The following is a 24,890-nucleotide window of genomic DNA, read 5'->3' as shown; positions in this document are numbered from 1 at the left end:
GGAAGTTCACTCCACAAAATCAAAACTCTATTTCATTCAATCTTAACCTACTTTTCACCATGAATCTAGATCATCGATCTTTTTTTCTTTCAGATCACCAATCTTTTATTAGACCCTATAATTTTTTGGACAAACTAAATTAGACCCTCTCTTTTATTATTTTAACAAAAAATCATTAATTTTATAAAAACATTATTACAATTTGTATACAAAATTAATATAGGAAATATTTATCTATCCATTACAAAATTACAAAAAGTTTGATAGAGAGTAAATTGTCTTGAAAATCTCTCAAATTTAAATAATTTAATAAATAATCAAAAGTGATAAGATTAAATAGCATTAAGTGATTTGTTGGAATTACATTACCCTACTTTTAAAAATGGAGAAGGAAGATTTGTTGAAATTACATTACTCCACATTTAGAAATGGATAAATGTCACGTTTTATTTAATTTGAAAAAAAAAAACCTCATGCCTTTTTGCTCACGTGCGCCCTTTCAGTCCCTCAAAACGTCTCTATCTTTTACACGTGCGCAGCCACGTGTGAGCTTTAAGTGTAGATGCCCAGAAAGAAAAAAGCGCTTTCTTCACTGTTCACTCTCTCCCGTTTTTCAAACTTAAAAAAAAAAAGCGCGTTTATTCTTTTTCTTTCCATCACAACTTCCACGGATAACGATTCCTTCGCGCCCCGCTTCAAAATGTATGCTTCCAATATTCATTCTCTTATGCTCAATGTTACCATCATTATCTTTTCAATTTCGTTGCTTCTTGATTTTCAAATGCGTAATTTCTTGGATCATTATGTTGAAATTTTGTCCTCTTTGAACCATACTTAAGCATTGTTTTAACTTTTATCTCTACTTGTTATTGTTGCTTTCAAATTACTAGAACTGTACTGTATGGTGTTAATTTCGATGGGAATCAATTTTCATGAAAGTTTTTGTTTTCTTGCATATCAAGAAAGGGACAAGAAATTCTTGCATACGGGTGAAAAGTAAGCAAATTTGCTATGTTTTTGAAATTTTGATGCTCTGCCATACAGTAGGTGTGTTTCACTTTCAGTTTGTTGAATTGAGGTGAAAAGAAATATATCACAAAGGGTTTTAAAAAAACTGTCGCAAGTCACGGTCGCGTAAAGTTTTTCGTGATTTCGGTCAATACATGTGTCGCGATACTGATCACGGTCGTCGCGGTGTAAATTAACCCCAATTTGTTCTTTAACATGAAAATTCGTGATAAAGGTATTGGTATCGGTATCTACCAATACCATTATGTCGCAGCCGTTTTCGCTATCACGGACCGTTTTTTAAAACCTTGATCAAAACTGTGTTTTCAACCCTCATGCATGATTTGCCTTTAATAGTAACATGTACAACACTGAGAACTTGGCCCAATAATTACTTGTTTCCATTCAACCTTTCGTAATTTTCAACTTCTATTCCTGATATGCTGGGGCTTGAATTTTGTTCAATGCAACTATAAAGATGCACATTCATTTTTCTTCTCAATTAATTTCCTTCTGCTGTGAAGTAAGAAATCCATGCTCATGTATAAAATTTGACCTCAAGTTGTAATTATCGGTTGCAACTGGCAAATGTAATGGAAAAGTGTAAGCATGTATGTTATGTTGTATTATTGTGGTCATTTCATGAATTATGTATGTCTGATATTGTTTACAAACATAATGACTAGTTCTATGAGGTATGCTTGCCTCATAATTGCATATATAGTGGCCCCAATTACGGTGTTGCGTAGCGGAGGCAGGATGCTGCGGATTGAGACATTGGGTTTCATTTCATTGCTGTGGCCATAGTGGCACAAAATGCGACTGCCTGCCCCAGCCACGACATTGAAGATTGATGAAATGTGTATCCATCTGTATGTCAGACTCCTATGTTCATTAATTCTGATATGAAACTCTTAAAATGAATAAATACAAACCACATGTCATTGTGGTGGGTAAGGTGTTGAAATGGAGTGTCAGTATTTTAAAAATAGAAAAATATTGATTGCATAAAGACTTGATCTATCTTATTATAGATGACTGTTGTTTCTTTTTTGATTATTTAGCCTATGTAGAAATCTAGTATCTTTGAAGTTTGAAATTTTATATGACACTAGATATTCTGTCCATTTCTTTTTACAGACCTGTAAGGAAAAGACAGTTAAATGCTAAAATCTTATAGCAGTAAACTGATCATGGACAAATCAGGTGAGATTCAACAAGAGCAAGAAAATGTGACTGGAGTTGCACCATGTGCTAGTCAAATGGCTTATTCTCACAACCAGAATGATCCTTTGGTAGCTTCTGGTCCACCTTTTGTTGCTGTTCCTACCCCAGCTCAACCTCTAGCCGCGTTCTCTAATTCCATCGACCAATTGGTAGCTTGTGGCAGACCTTCTGTTGCTGCTCCTACCCCAACTCAACCTCTAATCGGGTTCTCTAATTCCATCGACCAATTGGTAGCTTCTGACACACCTTCTGTAGTTGTTCCTACCTCAACTCTACTTCCAGCCGCGTTCTCTAATTCTATCAACCAACAGCAGCAGCAGCAAGATTTCCACCATCAACTACAACAACAGCAACATTTTGGCCACCAACAGCAGCAGCAAGATTTCGGCCAACCACTACAGCAGCAGCAAGATTTCCACCAACCACTACAGCAGCAACTTAAGGTGTTCTGGGAAAACCAAATGCAAGAAATTGTCCAAACAAATTGCTTTTCAAAACATAGTTTCCCACCTACTCATATAAAGAGAATAATGAAAATGGATGAAGATGTTCAGTTGGTTTCAGCAAATGCTCCAGTCTTATTTGCAAAAGCATGTGAAATGTTTCTATTAGATGTGACTTTGCGATCTTGGTTTCATGCGAAAGAGAACAAAAGAAGTAAACTACAAAAGAATGATATAGCAGCTGCTATTGAAAATATTGCTGCTTTCGATTTCTTGCTTGATATCATTCCAAAAGATGAATTGAAAGAAGAGGAAGGGCCTGGAATTGCAGAGTCAACTATTCCAATAGCAGAGGGGCATGGAATTGCCCAGTCTACTTTTCTAACAGAAGAGGAGATTGAATTTGCACAGTCTACTATTCCAAGAACGGGTCCTGCAGCTGATCTCCCACCACAACATCCTGTAGGTTCTACCGGGATGGTCATGGGAAACCCATTTGATCAAGCAGCACTATATTCTACCCTTCATCCTCAACCGCCAAATCCAAACCCACGGCCACCGCAACAACAAAGTACAACACTATATTCTACCATTCCAATAGAAGAGGGGCGTGGAATTGAACTGTCTACTATTCCAATAGCAGAGGGGCTTAGAATTGCACAGTCTACTATTCCAATAGCAGATGGGCTTGGAATTGCACAATCTAATATTCCAATAACGGGTCCTGCAAACCAAATGCAAGAAATTATCCAAACAGATTGCTTTTCAAAACATAGTTTCCCACCTACTCGTATAAAGAAAATAATGAAAATGGATAAAGATGTCCTGCAGGTTTCAGCAGATGCTCCAGTCTTATTTGCAAAAGCATGCGAAATGTTTATATTTGATTTGACTTCGCAATCTTGGACTCAGGCGAAAGAGATCAAAAGAAATACACTACAAAAGAGTCATGTAGCAGCTATTATTGCAAGTAATGTTGCTTTCAATTTCTTGGTTGATATCATTCCAAAAGATGAATTGAAAGAAGAGGAAGGGCCTGGAATTGCACAGTCTACTATTCCAATAAAAGAGGGGCTTGGAATTTCACAGTCTACTATTCCAATAAAAGAGGGGCTTGGAATTTCACAGTCTATTATTCCAATAGAAGGGGAGCTTGGATTTGCACAGTCTACTATTCCAATAATGGGTCCTGCAGCTGATCTTCCATATAATGATGTCCCACCACAACATCCTGTAGGCTCTACCGAGATGATCATGGGAAATCCAATTGATCAAGCAACACTGTATTCTACCTTGCAGCCAAATCCAAACCCACAGCCAACGCAACAACAAAGTACAACACTACATTCTACCCAGTTGCCTCGACCTCCTGTATAGCATCGTGTGTTGTGTTTAGTGTAATGCATCAAAAATTGCTGAAGTTTTTGTACTGATTTGTGATTGTAGTATGAGGCTATGAGCTCTTTTATGGAGTTACTCTTAGGTGCTGTTTACTTTTCAAGTATTGTTGTGTAAGTAGTTTGCAGTTGTCCATATAGATGATTAGGATGTTTGAAATAATGACAATGTTTGTACTGCTGCTAAAGAAGACCTGTTGAACATTATTTTTGGTGTCATTACAATGACTGAGTTAAAGCTCAGATACTAATTATGCACTAGCTGTTTTGTTGCTTGATTGGTAATGTGAGATTGCTTAGACTAAATTGTTATATAATGTGTATATAATCAAACCGAACCATATTAACCATAGTGTTTTTTCAAATAAAAGAGAATTTGAAATGCTGAATTATGTATGATTGAATTTTTCCATTATAAGAAAGTTGCAGAAAAAAGTTTTGTAATATATTTTAAACTCATGTTACAATACAATGCAATAGATAGCTTATTTAAACAGAGAAAATTACTTTACTTAATAAACTTATACAATAAAAATTAATTAACTAAAGATAAATTAAAACTAACTGTTTGTGGTATATTATTTACAACACTTCCTTTACGATGGTGAATGAATATCAACACTTCCTTTATTAACACCTCTGCTAGCTAGTATCTAAAAGGAATGTAGGCTTATCGACCCAATATCTAACTGCTCAAATACCGGTCAATCTTAACTTATTTTGTACTTCCATATTGAACACAATTATGTGCAAATACAATTGTTCGATTCGTTGTCACATAACAGCTCCATAGGATCTTTAGAATGCATCTTCAAATTTTCTATCACTTGTTTCATTCACAACCATTCACAAACTCTTAGGGTCATAGCTCTAAATTTTGCTTTACAGTTTGATCGAGCCACTACATTTTTCTTACTTCTCCGAATAACAAGATTTCCACACAAGAAAGTATATTAACAATATGTAATCTGAACACTTACTAAAGCCGTTGAATCAACATAAATGTGTGCGTGTTCTTCGTTCCAAGATGTACCAGTAAAAAACACTTTAAATTTGTATTTGACTTCTTTTATTTTCTCTATGTTTTGAGCGCTTCGAGTACAACCAACATGTCTTTGGGAGGAACTAAATTTGAGAGCTTCGAGTATAATCTACTTGTCTTTGGCTAAGAATATTCTTGCAAATGTTCTTGGTACATCGTCAACCAAAGAGATTTGGGAGAAACTTGAAGGACTGTATCAAGGAAAAAAATATATTAAATCGGTTGTTGTTGAAAGAGCAGTTTCATAGCTTGCGTATGGATGAATATACAAAAGTGTCTGATCATCTAAGTGCTCTTAATGGTATTGTTTTTGAATTAGAAATTAATGGAATCAAAATTGATGATGAAAATAAAGCTTTGAGACTCATATGGTCTATTCCATCTTCCTATGAGTATATTAAATCTGTTTTGGTATATGGAAAGAAAATTTGAGTTTTGAAGAAGTTGCAAGTAAAATTATTTATGAAGAAAAAAGATTGAAGGGTGAGGATAATACTTCATCAAACTCGGTATTGGTTGTTAGAGGAAGGTCTTATGTGAAGAAAAATAATGAAACGGGTGTGAGATGTTGGAAATGTGGAAAGATTGGATATGTATATAAAATATAAGTGTTCTGATGAGGCAGCGTCAGAGCAGGGCTCTGAGTCAAATGCTAGAAATTTCTCTCTCGCGGTGAGAGAAGATGATCTTCTCTGAAAATTGAGAAGTTTGTCCTCGTGACATTTTCGCTGTCATGGAAAAGGACGATTTATTACTAGCGGATTAACACACGGACATTGCTGTAAAATGTGTTATGAGATTATGTCGAAGGTTGAAGAGCTTCCTACCAACATGGAAGTTGAACCATAAAGTTTCAACCTGGTTTTTGACATGTGAAAATTCTTGAAGTGATTTAACTTCAAGTGAAGTATACTTTTCTTCAGGTGGAGTATGATAGTTTTTAAAACTATGATTGTCGGTGAAGACAATGTGAAATTTCTTGGAGCGGTGTAGCTTCAAGTGACTATACTTTTTATGGTGAAGTGTGATTGTCGACGAAGACAATGAAAATTGATGTATTAATTTTAATCAAGATGGAGATTCTTAGGGTTGGTTCAAAATATACATGTCGAAGAAGTCTCAAATCGCTTAGTTTTGCGAAAGAAGAGGGAGTCCAATGCTATATATAGGATTAAAGTTCTTCTAAATCCCACATCACTTAGTTTCTTGAAGGAAAAGGGAGTCCAAGACTATATATAGGATTCAAGTTCTTCGGTCCAAGATGTATCGGTCAAAAGCACTTTAAGCTTGTATCTGACTTTATATACTTTCTCTTATACTCTTGTTTTAGAGTGTTGTGAGGGGTAGTTAAATATTTTCTTTGGGGAGTGTGGGTGTATTGGAGCCTTGGGGTGGTTAAGGGTAGTCTATATGTTGTAACAATTTTCACAGTGTTATTCTCTGGTTGTCATTTGACAACGGTCGTGGTTTTTTCTCTGGTTTTGGAGTTTCCACGGTAATCTCTTATGTTGTTATTGTGTTCCTCTTTTCTCTCTATGATTTGCTTTTTCTCAACACCTAAAACTTAGATGAACTTCCAACTTAGACGAACTTCCAACTTAGACAGACACTCTATTTCTCCACTAAACCAAGCTAAAAAATATCATTTATTCCATAAGAAAAACTCGAAAACATCATTTCCTTCATTAACAAATTTCAGAACTCCATCATCTCTTATCCAACTTGAATGAGACAAGGAAAGTATGGATTCAAGTTAGCAATGTTAGTTTATATTGTTCTTTTTTTTGCTATTGTAGTTGTTGTTATTATTGTTACTCTTGTTGTTATTTTTTGTTGTTGTTATTATTATTGTTCTTGTTGTTATGATTGTTGTTCTTGTTATTGTTTTGTTATTGTTCTTGTTGTTAATGTTATTGTTGTTGTTGTTGTTGTTGTTTTTGTTGTTATTGTTGCTATTGTTCTTGTTGTTGTTGTTGTTGTAGCTATTCTTGTTGTTGTTCTAGGTGTTCTTGTTGTTATTGTTCTATTGGTGCATTTTTTATTTTATTAAAAGACATACAACAACAATTGTTTAACATAATTATGGTTGTATTTAACGCGCTATCCAGTTTATTATCACGGGCAATAAACCGTGATTGTAAATAACTCACTTATAACCACACCCTACCCAACAATGGTTGGTCAACCATTATTATAGGTCTTTTGCAACTGTTGTTATATTTGTTTTTCATAGTAGTGTTAATTCGAATCAAGTGTTAACTGTGATTCGAATGAAAGTGTTAGAAAAACCCTTGTTTGGCCTTGTTCAAATTGTTTGAATCAGAATGTGTATATGATCTGTATGATTCGAATCAAACACTTAAATATAAAATTTCATGGTTTTTAAAGCACTTTGAGATTTTTCTTTGCACCTAACTTGAATAAAAACACATATAGTTTTTATTCCACTGACTCATGCAATAGACTAAAAGTATTTTAACCAAGTTCAAATATAACCATTATTTTATGCATGTTAAAACAAATAAAGAATCGATTTCAATATTGATTCAAAGATGTGGAATCATAAGGGAAACTCAACAAACGGTAAATCGATAATAAAAAAAAGCGATAAGACAAACAACAAAATAATTGTATTGGCGGTACTCCTATGCATATGTTAAGGACATTCAACAGTCTTCCACTAGGGATATGCGACTTCAGTATCTGAGTGACTTGATGCTCTGCTGTATCTATAGGGTCGGGCCTTTGGATAGGGATGTGTATGGCCTTTGATGTGCGTTTCTGATTTTGGTATCCAGGCAGGGCCGTCTTTGAGGGCGTGCAAGGTGGGCTACCGCATAGGGCCTCCAAATTTTTACGATTAAATCCTAACTAAATAGGGTCTCGTAAATCTTCGCCACTATTAAAATGGAGGTAAATAGGGCCTCTAATTATTTTGTCATGGTTGAAACATAACTAATTTACACAGGGCCTCTAAAAAATTAAGACGGCCTTGTATCCAGGTCGACATGGACTGATATGCTTGGGTTCATAGCTTCTTTGGAGGGGATCTTGTCTAGCCGGATGTCAAGGGGATTCTGATTGGCATTTGTTGAGGTCGGTATATTTCTGACGCTTCTCTGGCTTTGCATCCTGCAGAATCTCTCGGGTAGTTATTCCCAAGAATACTCCATGGGACGTTGAACGCCCGTCTCTTTGACTTGTACCCCGTCGGCTTTCCAAGTTTTTCTTTGAGAATAGAGTTGAAGTGTTAAAGACCTATCCAATCGATGGAGAACCCGGTGGCCTTTACATACTCCATCGGCCGGATGCTCGGGATATCTTTGATCTCCTTAGTTACCTCACATTCGGGACTGGTCTTCGATTGTTACAATGATGACATACTCGATGTAAGGCCTTTACGATGATAAGATACCCGACATTGGTTGTTCAAGGTGGTATCATACCTGACACAACTTTTAGGGGCGAATCCTTGTGACCTTCCCCGAGTTTGGGTTGAACCTTGCCTCGGATATTGACGGGATCCATGTGAAGGTGCACTTGACAGGGTCTGACCCCAAATGTTGCTCGACTGAGGGCGACAAAAAGCTCGACCTAACTTGTATTTGTGAATATACATTTGAATCATGGAAATCATAATAATTAGAAGTTGATTCCAACATATGGCACCACTGTTCCGTTGCGGAACTGTAAATGGTGATGCTTACTGAAACTGCGTTGGAGCGGAGCTTTCGATGCACTGTGTTGATGCGACATCGTGGATCAAAGGTTTTGATCATAGTGCTTATTGAACCAAAGGTATGGGACTGATGATCGTTAGTCGGTGCTTGCTATCTCGATATGATGGATCTAAGAGGGGGTACTTACATGGTTAATAATTTTATGCCCAAGACAGTTTAGGGTTCAAGTTAATGGTAGTGAACTTAGATATCAGAGATTGTGTACATTAGAGCCTTTTACAAAATGTATTTATACCTTGGGCCTGGCGGAGTAGACTAGGTAATTGGGCTCGTGCTATGGGGCATTTGCTCGACGCAGGGCAGTAGGTCCCGAGTCTTTGGCCAACAGAACAATATGCTTTATCATTTAGATTTTATGTTGATATTATTATTATTATTATTATTATTATTATTATTATTATTATTATTATTATTATTATTATTATTATCCTAGAAGTTCTTCCCACCAAAATTTCTCGCCAAAATCTATAATAGATTATTAATTAATTAAATATATAATAAATCAATAAAAACCAATCAGTTTATTAATTAAAGAAATAGAAAAAATAACCCCACTCTTCCATTTTTTAATTAATTAATTAAACAGTTATTGCACATAAAATTAATTAAATAAAAATATTAAAATTTATAAAATATCAATTTAATATTTCTTATAACCCCACTAAGCCCACTTCTAATTAATAAAGTAAATCCTAATTAAAATTAAAATAATTCTAAAAAAGTCAAAACTTCCCATAACATCACTAAACTTACAAATTTGATAAAATTTCTTTTAACCCCACTAAACCCATTCCTAATTAATAAAGTAAATCCTAATTAAAATTACAATTAAAATAATTCTAAAAAGTTAAAACTTTCTATAACTCCACTAAACTCTAAACTATACTTATATAATTTGACAACCATATCTATATCCCCAAATCACATATAAACAATTACACCACAACTTTCATTTGTTATATTTTACTCTCTCTATCTTTCATCGTCCTTACTCTTCTATCTTTACTCTGTCAGTTAGATTTGTTTTGTATATTACCATTGTCAATGATGTATTGATAAAAATGGAAGGTTGTGTTGAAATCCAATAGGTGAGTGTTTTTTTCTTATGTAGTTTCATAAATTTTATTATTTTGATGGATGTAGGAGCAAGGAGAAGGATAATGTAACGACTAAGGAGAATGATAATGTCACCTATCGTGCAAAAGTGTCTCTTTTATTTATGGGTGTTCATGGGTGTGGGTCGACCCACGAATCCGCGAACCCAAACCGAACCAACCCATAAATTACCCGAACCCATTCATTTACGGGTATACCCTACCCAACCCACAACAACCCATATAGTTTTGGTTCGGGTATCGGGTTTGAGCTTTGCAACCCGCACACCCGTTGACCCAACCCATTGATGTTACATTAGTAATTTTTTATTTTTTTAAATAGAAATATAAATTATTATCTCAGATTAACCATAATTTTTCCAAAAAAGCTTTATTCTCCACCAATAATACTACTAAATCAATAAATTTACGTAATTCTAAGACTAAATGTTGTTTCTTATTTTCTTTTGTATCATTTCCAACTTACGTATTTTATAAAAATAATGTGACTTATGGAATTTTATACTATTATGTAGTGTTATGTCATGTCTATGAATATTATTAGATATTATATGATGTGCTTCATCCATTTTGTGTGTTAGAAATGAGTATAAATGTATTGAATTGTGTTACAATATTTTTAATTTGAAATAATTTTTATTTTTTAAATTTGAAGCACAACCCACGAACCCAATCCAACCCAATCCATAAATGAACGGGTCGGTTCGGGTTGATTTTGATAATGAAATTGTGGGTTGGACGACGAACCCAACCCATTGAAATTTGAATGGGTTGGGTAACGGGTTAGGCCAAACCCAGTCCAACCCAACCCACGTACACCCCTACTTTTATTCACTTATTTCCAATTACTCATACAAAAATGTTACCTGTATATAAAATATAGTACATTGAAAATACAGTTATATATGCTATTATAACTACTCCACCACTACCACTAACTCATTCAATATATATTTAGGGCAGTTCATTTGTTTTTTAATATCAAAACTGTTAAGCTTCTTCACCTTCTTGATTTTTATCATTAGTCTCTATTTCTTCTTCACTATGATTTCACTATGATTAGACATGTGTCAATTAAATTCTTATACTTTGCCTTTGTATTATTTTTTTTCTTTATTAGTCGCCTCTGTCGACCTTTATATTATATACTTTCTGAATTCGTTGTCTTTGCCTTTGTAGGTGCCACCATGCCATGGATAAGAGAATTGCATATGAAAGTATTTCTCAATTACATTTCTCTATTTCTTCTTCACATATTGAAATAATGGTTAGACATGTTTCAATTAATTTTGTCTGTGTGGTATATTTTTTTCTTAATTTTTTCCCTTTGTCTTTGCAGGTGCCACCATGCGCATATGAAAATATTTTTCAATTATATTCTTTATTTTTTTAATTCCTACCTATGTGTTCATTTCATTTTTTTTCACCTATGAACTCGATTAAATAATTTTATTCCGCTTTTTTAATTTTTTTCTTTACTAATGTTGTTGAAATGGGATAATTAATTATATTGTAATTGGTATTTGATTCAATAATGTTTTTCATAATTATATTGATTATTAATATCATTTTAGTTCTATCCAATTTTTTCTTATTATTTATTATTATTATTTTTAATTCCATCAAAATTACATAATTTATATAGTTACTTTAATAAATAACTTCATTCCATTAATTAATTAAGAAATTATAATAATAAATGTAGAAGTTGAATAATTTCACAGTTCTACTAAACCACATATCTACTGAGTTAAGATCATCTTCGTTTTTCAAAAGAAATGGTGAGCTCCGTTACTAAAGTTTTCATGATATAAAAGTCAAATTATATAAATACATGTCACACTTTTCAACAACATATATGCATTAGGATCTCAATTCATATCTACTAACCAGTTTTATACATAATTGTTTGTATGTGTAATGTAGACTAACTATTTTTTTTCTACTCAGCTCTCAATGATGTTACAAATTGAACTAAAAAGACTAAAGTTTCAACACTCATAGCAACACATCTCTCAAAAGTATAAAAATTGTCATTGATTTTTAAATAGAATCTATCCGTGCATAATATGGTTGTAAATTAATTTTTTAAATTAATTTTTAGATTAAAATAATAATTATTATTATTTAAATAAAAAATTGTAGGTTTACTTTTTACAATTTTTTAATTATAATAATATCATTAATATTTAAATAGAATATATTCGTGCATTGCACGAGTGTACGTCTAGTTAATATTTAAAACAAATATATATATATATATATATATATATATATATATATATATATATATATATATATATATATATATATATGAGAGAGAGAGGGCATATCATATGAGAATGTCATATTTATATGAGAATGTGAGAATGAATCTGAACCATTGGATTTTAAAATAAATGGTGGAGCCTATTTGGTTATTGTGTAGATCTTGTCTAGAGTGCGACTCTATCTTTAATGCTCACATATTTGATGCATTTCCTTTGTTATATTATACTTATTCTAATTTGAGTACTTGGCTCTAGAGACGATTAATTTCTTAAAATTATAAAAGTCACTCATGTAAGATTTCACAATTTATATAGACCATTATAAGAAGAAAGTTTTTATCTTTAAGGAGCAAAATAAGACATAATGGAGCAATCATTAACTTTATTGAATAAATTTATTTTGTGATACAATCATTAACAAGACTTTCCACCCGGTCCTCCATACAAAAAAGCTTGATGATTATCGCTTCCTTCATAACCACGATATAACAAGTCATAACAATTTAAATTACCCTTTTTGTTTATCTTCATATCTTTAGGATTTACATCAATTTCATTATATTCTGAATTAATAATCTTAACATTTGTCATGAAACCCGAGTTTCTGAATTTTTCTTGTGGCAATCTTCCACTACCCATTGGAGGGCTATCCATTCCAGGTGGAGTATAAGTTTTACCGCCAAATCTAATAATAGATGCTCCTGAACTTAAGTGAGAGAATAAATATTTTGGCCAATATCCAACACATATATTCTCATAGTTAGTACATAACCACCAATCACCCGTCACTTTATTCTACAAATATTTAAGCAATTAGAAGATGATAAATATACACTATTTGATATATGTGTAAGAAAAATTCAAATAAAATTACCTGTGTGATTGTGATAACAAGAACCACTTTTTCAAATGCCCCAATGGTAGAAGTAGGTGATAGGACCTTTCCAAGAATATGTGTACCTTCCTGATAGACTTGCACGAAACCTTGACAATCAATATTATAACATTCAATACCACGTGCCTGCATGTTTGTATCAAATTTAGCAAATAAATATTAAGATTTTTTTTGTTTAATAGTTTAACAACCGAATTATTAAGAATTTTTTAAAATGATTAAAACATTAAATTTATATTAATACCCTCCAATGTGCTGTTAGGTGAAGTTGACTATCTCCATATAAGTTTGGTATAACCTTGTATATCAAAAAATAGGCAAGTACATTAAAAAAGAAGAATTTTATTAACACAAAAAGTAAACCATACACTGTAGAAATTAAAGTAATCTTTTTTTTTTAAGGATAACTTACCCCAACTCCAATAAATATGCTATTTAGATCAGATGGAGGACCATTTTCAACCCAAATTCCAGATAAACTATATTGTTTATCTTTAAGTTGTAAATTATATGCACCAATGAGTGCATGTGCTCCATGAAATGTCATAGTTTGAGGTGTCTCGAGGGTAACCCACTAGAGAAAAATTACAAATACATTATTGTTAAGTTTAAAACATACTATTAATTTTAACTGATGGTTAAATATTTTGATACAATTACATTTTACTTTTTAAACATAAATAATAATTATACAATTTTAAAGGGGTGTTTGTTTGACGGATCCAAATATAATTCACGGGAATGTGAGGTTGGGAATCTCATATTCCCATGTTTATTTGAAGTTTTAAAAAATTATTTTCAAGTTCATTTTATTTCTTGGAATATAATTTACATATGGAATTTCAAAGATTTATTTTCATTATTGGTGGAAATCTCACATTCTTATGTTATTTTATCATTTTTGTATTTATTTTTTAAATTTTTAAACGATAATTAAAATAAATTTCAAAATATTTCTAATAACTTAAATAGCTTGTCAAACAAATTGATAAGAATTATCTTCTAAAAATAACATTTATGAGAATAATATTTCCGAAATTATAAATTTAATCCATAAAACAAACACAACCTTAAAAATTTGAAAAGTAATTTGAAGAAATATGGCATACACCACTGCTTTTTAGTATTTAAAGGTATGTTTCTTTTATGGATTAAATTTAAATTTAAAAAGTAAATATTCACTTTTAATTTGATTTAATACTTAATCCTATAAAAAATAGCATCGTAGGTTATGTAAATATAAAACTAAAAATAAAAAATTGTCCCAAAATTTATTGAAGGACAAAAATTTCTCCAATTCCAATTTTTATCACGACTCGTGAATTTTTTAAAATCTATGATAGGATTACCATAATCCACTTACATGATAGTTCGGTAAATTTGACCAAAAACATTCTTCAATAATTTTACCATCACAAGATGGTTTTGTTGCCACAATGTTTCTTGCAAAAGTTGGGTAAATCTATTTGGCAATGAAAAGAAAATAAAATAAGGTTTTATATTTCAAATTTTGAATGATAAAATGCATAGTAAATCCAATAATCTAATTAAACCTATAATATTTTAAACCATTTATATCTGGATTATGTGATTTTTTAATAAAGGATGATTTAGAGAAGGTTGTTTGGAGATATCAACACAATCAAAATCAATTTCCATTTGTTGCTGGATTTGTTAACAAAAATTGAAATCAAATAAAACATCAATAAAGCAAATTATAACACAGGGAAATAAATAATAGACAATACCATCTTATTATCTGATGTAGTAAAATGATGTTTCACATTTAACATAGTTTCAGATCTTGCATCAACATTGTTACATGTAACGCAAAAGCTAATAACTAGAACCAGATATAACACCATAACTTAATATATTTTACTTTTAAATAATTTTTATGTAATACTTCTTCAATTTCAATTGCTTATACATATTTATACTAATACAAACACATACATCCCATATAAAATTGAACCATATAATTTTGACATTAGATATCAAAATTAAAATGAAATTCAATTCAATTAAATGATTAAAAAATTGTTAATAACTTTGTGACTTTAAATGATAAACTTTTTAATAATAAAGTTAGATATAATTTATGGGCCATGCTAACGAGTGTCCCAGGGGCACTGACTAAGAATTCCAAATATAAAAAATATTCTATTAATAAATTGAATGTTTTAATTTGCAATTCATTGATTACTGTTAGAGATTCGGTATGATAATCCTGGATATCTTCAAGAATCGTGTTCGTTCACTTTCCGAACAAAGTATTTCGACCCTATTCTTGTCTGGGTTCACGAAATCTTTGCGGGGATAATTCTCGAAGAACAATCTGTTTCTGACAATAGAGAACAAATCAGAATGTAGAGAGGAAGTCTATAATTTCGTGTACCAAATCGAGACCAAAAGACTCTTTATATAGGAGACCAATAATAGAAACGAACAGACGCACCTTTTCGGAAAACAGTTATGTCTGTTGGAACGGGTGCAACTATTCAAACGAATTGTTATGTCCCTTGGACCCCGATGGGGCGCTGCCCCGCACCCCGCCAGGTGCTACGCCCCTTGGAACCCCGTTTCTATTGTTTATATTCAATTACACGTTTGGCTCGACGAGCGTGCACTCCGCACTACCCTAACTCGTTTCAAACTTAACGCATAATTGCATTGGCCTATAGTAAATCACATTTCTACCAAAATGCATTGATGATACTAAAATCACCAAGAATTACAAGTAGTTTTAAGAAAATATACTTTTTATTTCTTAGAAAAGTCAATTATTTCCATTTTCATTACATTAAATACAAGTCTTTAATAAACCAAACATACATTTTTAAACTCTTAACGAGTGCTCCCGGGACACTCGTTAGCATTTCCCATAATTTATTTATGATCTTTAAATAAATGGGCTTTGACAATCGGGTGATTTTAATAATTTTTATGTAGAGTACCTATTAAATTTTAAAATTATTTATCTAATATAAATGAAATTACAATTTTTTTTAAAAAAGAGTAACATAATAAATATATTCCATCATTCCTTATTACAACCAAATTTTAACATATACATAAATTTATATATAGATTATATACACAAAATTTTCAATAAAAGTTAAAAGTTAAAAAATTTCAATGAAAGTTAAAAAGTTAAAAATTTTCAATGAATTTTTCAATGAAAGTAAAAAGTTAAAATTTCTTTAAAAATAAACAAAGGAGAAAGCATATCAACTTTATGTTTATTTTGTTGACTAGATATTTGTTTATTTTGAAATTATAAATCAATAATAATAATAATAATAATAATAATAATAATAATAACAACAATAATAATAAAATAATAATAAAATTTAGTAGGATAAATTAAAGAGATATCTTGAATTCAATAATCCATAATCTAAAGAAAAAAGTAACAATAATTAATATTATAAAATTTAAAAATAAATTTCAATTTAAATTTTACAAGATAAGCCATTCTAAAGAAATCCAACTAAGCTATATCCTAGATTTTTTTTTTTATAAAAGTAATCAAGTTTTGAAGTTTTATTACCAAACTAACCAACCTTCCCCAATAATTCTCAATAAAACCATGTTTCAAACAAAACAAAGTGAATTAAAGAGGAGGCGCCACTTGAATTGGCGCCTCCTATGTATTTTTAAAATTTTTTCAGTTACCTGTGGATTTCTTACGGAGTTAGTTGCGAAAAAATAATCTGCAGGTAAATCCGCGAGTAAACCCGCAGAAATTATTAAAATCTGCAGGTAAATGGAAAAAATTGAAGAAGAAAAATATAGGAGCGCGCAATTTCAAGTGGCGTCTCCTTATTTAATTCACTTTTTTTTGTTTGAAACATGGTTAGATTGAGAATTATTGTGAAAGATTGGTTAGTTTGGTAATACAACTTCAATTTTTTTTTGGCTTAAATGCACTTTTAGTCCCCCTATTTTAATGTTTTTAACTTTTTAGTCCCCAAACTAAAAAAGCCAACTATTAGGTCCCTCATTTTTAAAAAGTTGAATTTTTAAAGGTCCCCTATCACTTAAGTGGCTTTTTAATGACGTGGCAACTAATATTTGCTACAGGAGCCACATCACTATATTTATTTTGAAATGTTTTTTAATTATTAACTTAACATTTAATATTTGTAAAAACATTTTATTTTATTTTATTTTGGGGATTTGGGTATACTCTTCCGCTGCAACAATCTTGATACTACATATCTTCAGCTGCAACAATCTTGTATTTCCCAGATAAAAGATTGTATTTCCCAGCTGCAAAAATTGGAATCAGAATGAAAGAAAATAAAATCTGGTTACAATCTTGAAAATAAAATCTTGTTCCCAGCTGCAACAATCTTGTTCTGCACCAACAAAACCAAATTAAAATCATTCACAAAAAACAATTATATCAAACCAAAATAAGTAAAAACCTTACCTTTTCCCAAATTTGAGAATGGGTTTTGCAAAACCCAGCAACAACAGCATCAACTTTATTTCTTTCCTTATACTCAATACAAACATCCTCTTTAATCCCACAAGTAATATGAAACTCAAACCACACTTCTCTTCAGAACAAACCAAAGCACAGCCATGACAGCACCCACAAACGGATCTGTGGTTGTAGGAAGCATTTCCGACGGTTTGAAGAAGGAAGAGTGTGTTCTTCTTCTTCCTCTGCACTATGAATTAGAGAAATGATGAGATTTACAGAAAACAAAGAGTGTGTTCTTCTTCTTCTTCCTATGTAATATGAATTAGAGGAATGATAACAGTTACAAAAAGTGAGATTTTGAAGTGGAATTTTTTGGATCTGACTTCTGATTCTAAAAATTTAACAAAATGGTCGGTAATGTTTCTTTCAGCTTCATCACCAGATTGAGGAATTAATGTGGAAAGTTTAGAGTTTCGATTCCTCATTGAGTCCAGATTGTTTATTATGGCATATTGAGGGAAATTGAAGTAATCAGTATTAGGGTTTTAGAAAGGGGATGAAGAAGAACTCAAAGGAAGAACACGATGCCCTTCAACATTTTGATTTTATTAATAATATTTATTTTTAATTTTAAATGAATAAAAATTTATTTAAAATGACTTTATTTTTCAAACAAATAGTTTATTGGGTTTTCCCTAAAATAAAATAAAATAAAATATTTTTACAAATATTAAATGTTAAGTTAATAATTAAAAAAACATTTTAAAATAAATATAGTGATGTGGCTCATGACTGTAGCAAATATTAGTTGCCACATCATTAAAAAGCCACTTAAGTGATAGGGAACCTTTATAAATTCAACTTTTTATAAAATGAGGGACCTAATAGTTGCCTTTTTTAGTTTGGGGACTAAAAAGTTAAAAACATCAAAATAGGGGGACTAAAAGTGTATTTAAGCCTTTTTTTTATAATATAGAGGGACTAAGCCCAAAGAAAGAGATTACACTGCAATAAATCTAGGAATAGCAAACCCCGTAATATCCCCATCATAAATTTCCTTAATTTCTAGCGGACAATCCTGAAATAACATAATAACGACATCCAATGTAGATCCTAACTTAGCTAACGCATCCGCACATCGATTCGCCTCACGAAATACATGCACAATATTAATCTGCCAACTTCTACGCATCGACGCTCGAATGCTCGAATTTATATATTAAAATTAAATCTTAGTGCAAAATGTTTTGATCAAATATTATAATTCTTATTAATTGTATTTTTTTTAATCAAATGTTGATAAGTCTCTCTACCTTAATCATTTCACCATCTTTCATTCAAGTTAGTCACATTAAGGTATTTAAGTATTTATATAATCATCACACACATTAACACATTTATATATTTTGTACTAGACTTTCGATCAGATATGCACATGTTTTATTGGATATTTGAGGTTCAACCATCGTAAATCTAAATAAATGGGTGAGTGTTATCCAACTTAGTATATGCAATTGTCTTTATTTATTTTTTGATTAAATTTTTTCAAATTTGTTCATCACCTAACCTACTTAATTTGTTACTTTAGATTATGAATGTATAGATAGATAAACTACTTTAAGATTACTATATAAAAGGAATTCAGAGATTATGGCACAATGAGAGTTTAAATCGATATCCATATTCAGGAAGCTTTAGGTGTTTGGACAATACTGATTTTTTAAATTTTTTTCTCAAGTGTCCTTAACCTAAGTCTTTCCTCCTTTGGAATCGATATACTTTCAAAGTGTACTAATAATCACAATCCTTTACAAAAAAAATTGTTTGGTTCAAGAAATGGGAAAATTTACAACACAAGCGGATCACGCGCATAAATAGTTGACAACATTTGCAAAGACTCAATAACAGCTAAATTAAACATCAGAATCATAAGCCTAAACTAGAAAGCATGGAAATCTTAATTAGAAAGTAGTAAATCTAACTAAAAATCAAATAAATATTAAACTAAGAAAATGGGAAATTCCTCCTCCACACTTAAATCTTGTAATGTAATGAGATCAAAGCAGGAGAAGGAGGAAAAGTGGAACCTAGAGACTCATGTCTGCATAAAGTTGACAAGTGTCAAGTGATTTATCCCATATTTTCAACAAATTCAAACAAACAAAAGCAAAAATATTAAATTTTAAAACTTGTGGGTTGTCTCCCACACATCGCTTTGTTTCAACCCGGTTAACTCAAATTTGCTTGACCCTCTAAATCAAGTGGGTGTCTCTTCTAGCTCTACATCATTGATATTATACTCAACATCATTCCCAACACCTTTAGAATTTCATTTGAATATCTCGAACAAACTCACTAGCGTTTTCCTTTTATTTCTTATGCAAGGCGGCTCGTACCTAGGATCTAGTGGTAGAGGTTTCTTTTTCACATTCGGTGGCGTCTCTCGTCTTCATTTGAAGCCTCTATGTCTAACACTCTAGACCACACTCGTTGAGTTAACTTCCATTCTGTCAAGGGGGCCTTGTTTAGAGGGAAATTTATCTACCTGTTTTTTTTACTATTATGACTTTGCAACATGAGTTCTTAAAGGCATGTATTTTTACAAGTGTGGTTAATAGGAACTCAATATTTTCATCCCTTGCTTCTAATGTGATTTTCTCACGCTTAATATATATAAATATATATATATATATATATATATATATATATATATATATATATATATATATATATATATATATATATATATATATAAAGTCTCAAAAAGCGAAGGCCGAGCTGTAGGTCACGTGACCTGCACCGAGTTGGTGGCTGACTGGGCTTTTTCCTTGATCAAAGCAGATCAGCTTGCCGCCTTCTTGTTATCAAAAAGTAGGTTGAATCGGGCGGGCGGAACGTCGAATGAAATAGGTAGCCGGGTTATCTTTTTACAACCCTTTTGATATGATAGGCCCCCCTATCCCTTATGTTTAGGAGCGGGATCCGCATATATATATATATATATATATATATATATATATATATATATATATATATATATATATATATATATATATATATATATATATATATATATATATATATATATATATATATATATATATATAACTGCTCTAAGTGTAGCGAGGAAGGGCATACCTAACAGGATCAGGATTTCAGTGTCTTTCTGATAGGCCATAAGTGCACGACTTTATCGATTTTAGATCAAAAGGTTTGTCGAATCACACAGAGACCAATTACAAATTTTTGTTACATGTTATAACCATGTTTAGCTAAGGTTACGCGAGTAGTTGGTTTTAATGAAAAAGGTAAATAATATAGTAAATCAGTTTAAATTAATCAAATAATAAGTAAGGGACAAAAACGTCATCATGTCTACCAATTTTATTCATAAAAAACGAAGTTGTTTATTATAATGAGAATAAAAATTGATTTGTAAAAAATATTCAACTAATAGTGACGCCCACTTTTACGTATTTATCACTGGATTCCTAAATACGTTAAAAACCGAATTTCATAACGAAATTAATATATCTAAAATTCTTTTAAAGTTAAAAACAATTCCTCAATTAATTTCAAGATGCTTTCACTATCTTTGAATTAATAGTTTAAATAACGGTGTCGGGTATCGGTTCCGCTTTTTCGATACGTAACTAATATGTCTAGCTTCTACTTTCGTAGTAAGTTTTTACTTTTCAAAACTAATATTTCAAAATGAAATTTTAAGTATTTTCTCGATCAAATATGACCCTGCTTTTGCACATCGTCTTAATTGGTCGTTCGAATTTCTAAGCATTTTCTCGATCAAATATGACCTGCTTTTGAAACTTGGTATTTTCACTATTTTTTCATCGTAATTCCTCGCAGAAGTCTCAGGTCGACCAGTACCTGAAGTACATAGCACAAACCAACATAACACGGCAAAAGTGAAACACATGACACTAAAAACATGTGAAAGTCTTGTAAAATAAATGGTAAAATTGTGTGTTATCAATATCTAAAGGTGCCTTGAGTCTAAATATCAAAATAAACTTAATACAAAAGAGGCGTCCCCAAGATCTTTTATCGCTAATTTTTCATAAGAGATTTATATGTTTCACTTGAAAAACTTAAAATATTATTCAATTAATACAATAATATTGTTAAGTTATATAAAAATATATAAATTTACTCCCAGTGACTTTATAATACTCACAAGTTTTCAAAATCGAATAAAATATCTAACTCTAGAACATTCATCTTAAAATCAAATAAGACAATTAATATTATAATATTCATCTCAAAAACAAATAAGACAATTAACTTGCAATTATGTGATACCGCTAAAGAGATAGCTTTATAAACTCATGAATAAATTTTGCTAAGTTGCAAATTATCTAGTTGTGTCTATTGACACAAAGTTTATGATGGTTGCACCAAAATTTATAATAATTGTCATATCATAGTATTGTAAGAAAACCAAATAGAATTTCTCTTTATAGGCAATCATTTTTTATACAGAGAATTGTTTATCGCCAAACTCTTCCATAATCACCTTGGTAACTTCATGTGCACAACACGTTGCAAGCTCCTTTTGAATGTCATCGAAAGTCATCGTGCAATTTTTTGGACCATGATCAAAAGCATCTCTCACTTTTTCATCATTATATTTTACCCAATCCACTATCTCTATAAAATTGTCCTTATTTAGAGAAGTAGAGCTTTCATCATGGCCACGGAAAGCAATGCCTTGTGCTATGAGATATCTAGTACAATATAAAGAAGAAGTCAAGCGGATCTTATACAATTCTTCTAATTCCTTAGTTGCTTTAGCAAAGATACCTGTCACCCTTTGTCTTTGATTATTATAATCGTCATAGTGCTTCATACATGAGTTGTGCTTGCTATCATGACTACCAATATGATCTTTAAAGCCTTTAGATGTATGATTCCAATCTTTAAATCCGTCTTTGTTGAAGACTTCATAACCAAAGTGTTTGGCCATCCCGGACGGCTTAAAGAGAAAGCAATAGAAACAATAAGTTGCATTCTTCGACTCACTATAACTAATCCATGTATAATTCTTATACCATGCTTTACAAAATGCTCTTGAAGACTTCCCAAATTGAGTACGAGAAAATCTTGCTAAATCTGGTTGCATTAGACCCTTCAATATATATGCCCTCCTCACTTGGTCTTGAATATCCGGAGCATACTCATGAATTTGTTTCCTACATCCCAGATCACGCACAATCTCATTTGGATTAAATTAATTGGCCACATTATGGGATGTTTCTTCTACTTCGGCTCCCGGTTGCTTGACATTCACTTTCTCAATACTTGTTCTAGGAACCAAAAATCTCCTCATCTCTGAAATTTAATGATTCAAAAAAAGAAAGTATGAAACTAAATTGAAAGTAAAAACCATATCTCATTGATTCATTGAAATTAAATTAATTCATTGAATAAAATAAAAATAAAAATTGAAGAAGAAATTAATTTATTGAATACAAAGCAAAACATAAATTAAATTGATCAAAATAGAGGCAAATCAAAGCATAAACAAAACATAGTTTCAAAAAACTTAACATTTTTATATTTTGTAAAACAACTCCAAAATATGAGAATACAATACTTACATAAATTTGAACCCAAAATAATAATAATTTGAACATTTTTATCAAAATATGACGGTACCTTTTTTTTTAATAATTTGAACCTATAGATTACAATACCTATATGCAGTACACAATATTTGAACATATATATGAACCTAATTTGAACCTATAATAAATATAATATAATAATATGTATTGTTTCTTAACTAGCTTCCTGTATAGAATAATATAGAACCACCCTGTACAGTACTTTAACTCCAAAATTGAAGAAGAAAAATTAAGAGAAGTAATTACCTGCTACACGCTATCTTGAAAGTGACGAAGAGGGGAGAGATGAAATACGAATAGTCAGAGACAAAGAGAGGAGGCACCCGGTCTATAGTACTGTATCATGATTAGTTTCTTTTTTTTAATTTCTGTTCTAATTTATAAATAATTAAATGGGTTGGGCCTGCATGGACCATTAAGTATTAATCTATTTTAGTTTTCACACCCTTATTTTTATTACTTTTGCCCATGGTTTCGTCTAAAAACTGATTATTAAATTGGGGGAAATACAAAGAAAGTAGGGGTTGAGCCCGGGTGTGTGCCCGAGCTCGCTTGGCTATAGAACCGCCCTTGTAGATGATGTTGGTGCAGGTGATGATGTTGAACCATGTGATGAAAGTGAGGATAGTGAGGACAGTGAGGATAATGACTTTCAAGCTGATGGTTTATCATTTGATGACAACTAGGATAAGAGGGTTCTTATGTTGGATGATTGCTTTGATGAAGACTCAGTAAATAGCAAAAAAGGCAGGGTAAAAGTTCCAGCAAAGAAGCACAAGCATACTCAAAAGAAAGTACAAATTGGTGTTGATAATGCAGTGTCATCAAGTGGTGTGGATAATGAGATGGACACAAACTATACTAGTGATGAGCTTGGTAGTAGTGACCCTGATGTGTCTGATGGAGAGAAGGAACCAAAATATCCAAGGTTTAAGAAGGAGGAGTTGAACAAGAATTACAAATTCAAAGTGGGGTTGGAATTTGTATCACTAAATGAGTTTAAAGAAGCAATTACCTGCTAGAGCTTGGTGTGAGCATGCATTTTCTTTTTATCCTAGATTTGATGTGCTTATGAATAATTTATCTGAGGCTTTTAATAGCACTATATTAGTGGCTAGAGATAAACAAATATTAACTATGTGTGAGCGGATAAGAAAATACCTCATGAATAGGAATGCCAGCTTAAGAGAAAGGGTTAATAGGTGGAAACATAGGATAATGCCTAGAACTAAAATGAGGTTGGATAAGGAGGTGGAACATGCAGGGAATTGGATACCAAATTGGTATGGACCGTATGGTGACACTGTATGTCAAGTTGAACATATGCATGGTGCGTCTATGTTGTATTTTGAGACATAATTATATGTCATTTTTGGCTTTATGTAATTTCGAGACTTCAAACATCATTATGGTTTAAGTATGGTTTGACTTTATTTGTTGTATTTTGTAAGCCTTTATGTTCTACATTAATATGTAAATGCATGATATACAAGGACGAATTACAAACAAACCATTAACAAATAGATATGTAATACAAACAAATCATTAGTAAATAGGGACGGAATACAAATTGTTCCAAACATATAGGGACTGTAACCAAAAATATTATAAGTACAAATTGATTTAATAATTGACCCTTACAGGGACGAAATACAAACATCTCTTTTTCCTCT

At 31.5% G+C, this 24,890-nt stretch overlaps 1 protein-coding gene across 1 annotated transcript; it reads left to right on the top strand.

Moving 5' to 3' along the window:
• The first annotated feature begins 2,201 nt into the window (after positions 1 to 2,201).
• On the top strand, positions 2,202 to 4,193 carry LOC131606040 (uncharacterized). The gene is made up of 6 exons (XM_058878326.1): positions 2,202 to 2,384; positions 2,547 to 2,589; positions 2,665 to 3,049; positions 3,104 to 3,722; positions 3,831 to 4,049; positions 4,125 to 4,193. The coding sequence occupies exons 1-6, from the start codon at positions 2,202 to 2,204 to the stop codon at positions 4,191 to 4,193; spliced, it is 1,518 nt and encodes a 505-aa protein (XP_058734309.1).
• Positions 4,194 to 24,890: the final 20,697 nt, after the last annotated feature.

The sequence above is a fragment of the Vicia villosa genome, linkage group LG5 (assembly GCF_029867415.1).
Source record: "Vicia villosa cultivar HV-30 ecotype Madison, WI linkage group LG5, Vvil1.0, whole genome shotgun sequence".
NCBI classification, from domain to species: domain Eukaryota; kingdom Viridiplantae; phylum Streptophyta; class Magnoliopsida; order Fabales; family Fabaceae; genus Vicia; species Vicia villosa.
The sequence above is the reverse complement of the archived record's forward strand: the minus strand, read 5'-3'. Positions and strand labels throughout refer to the sequence as shown.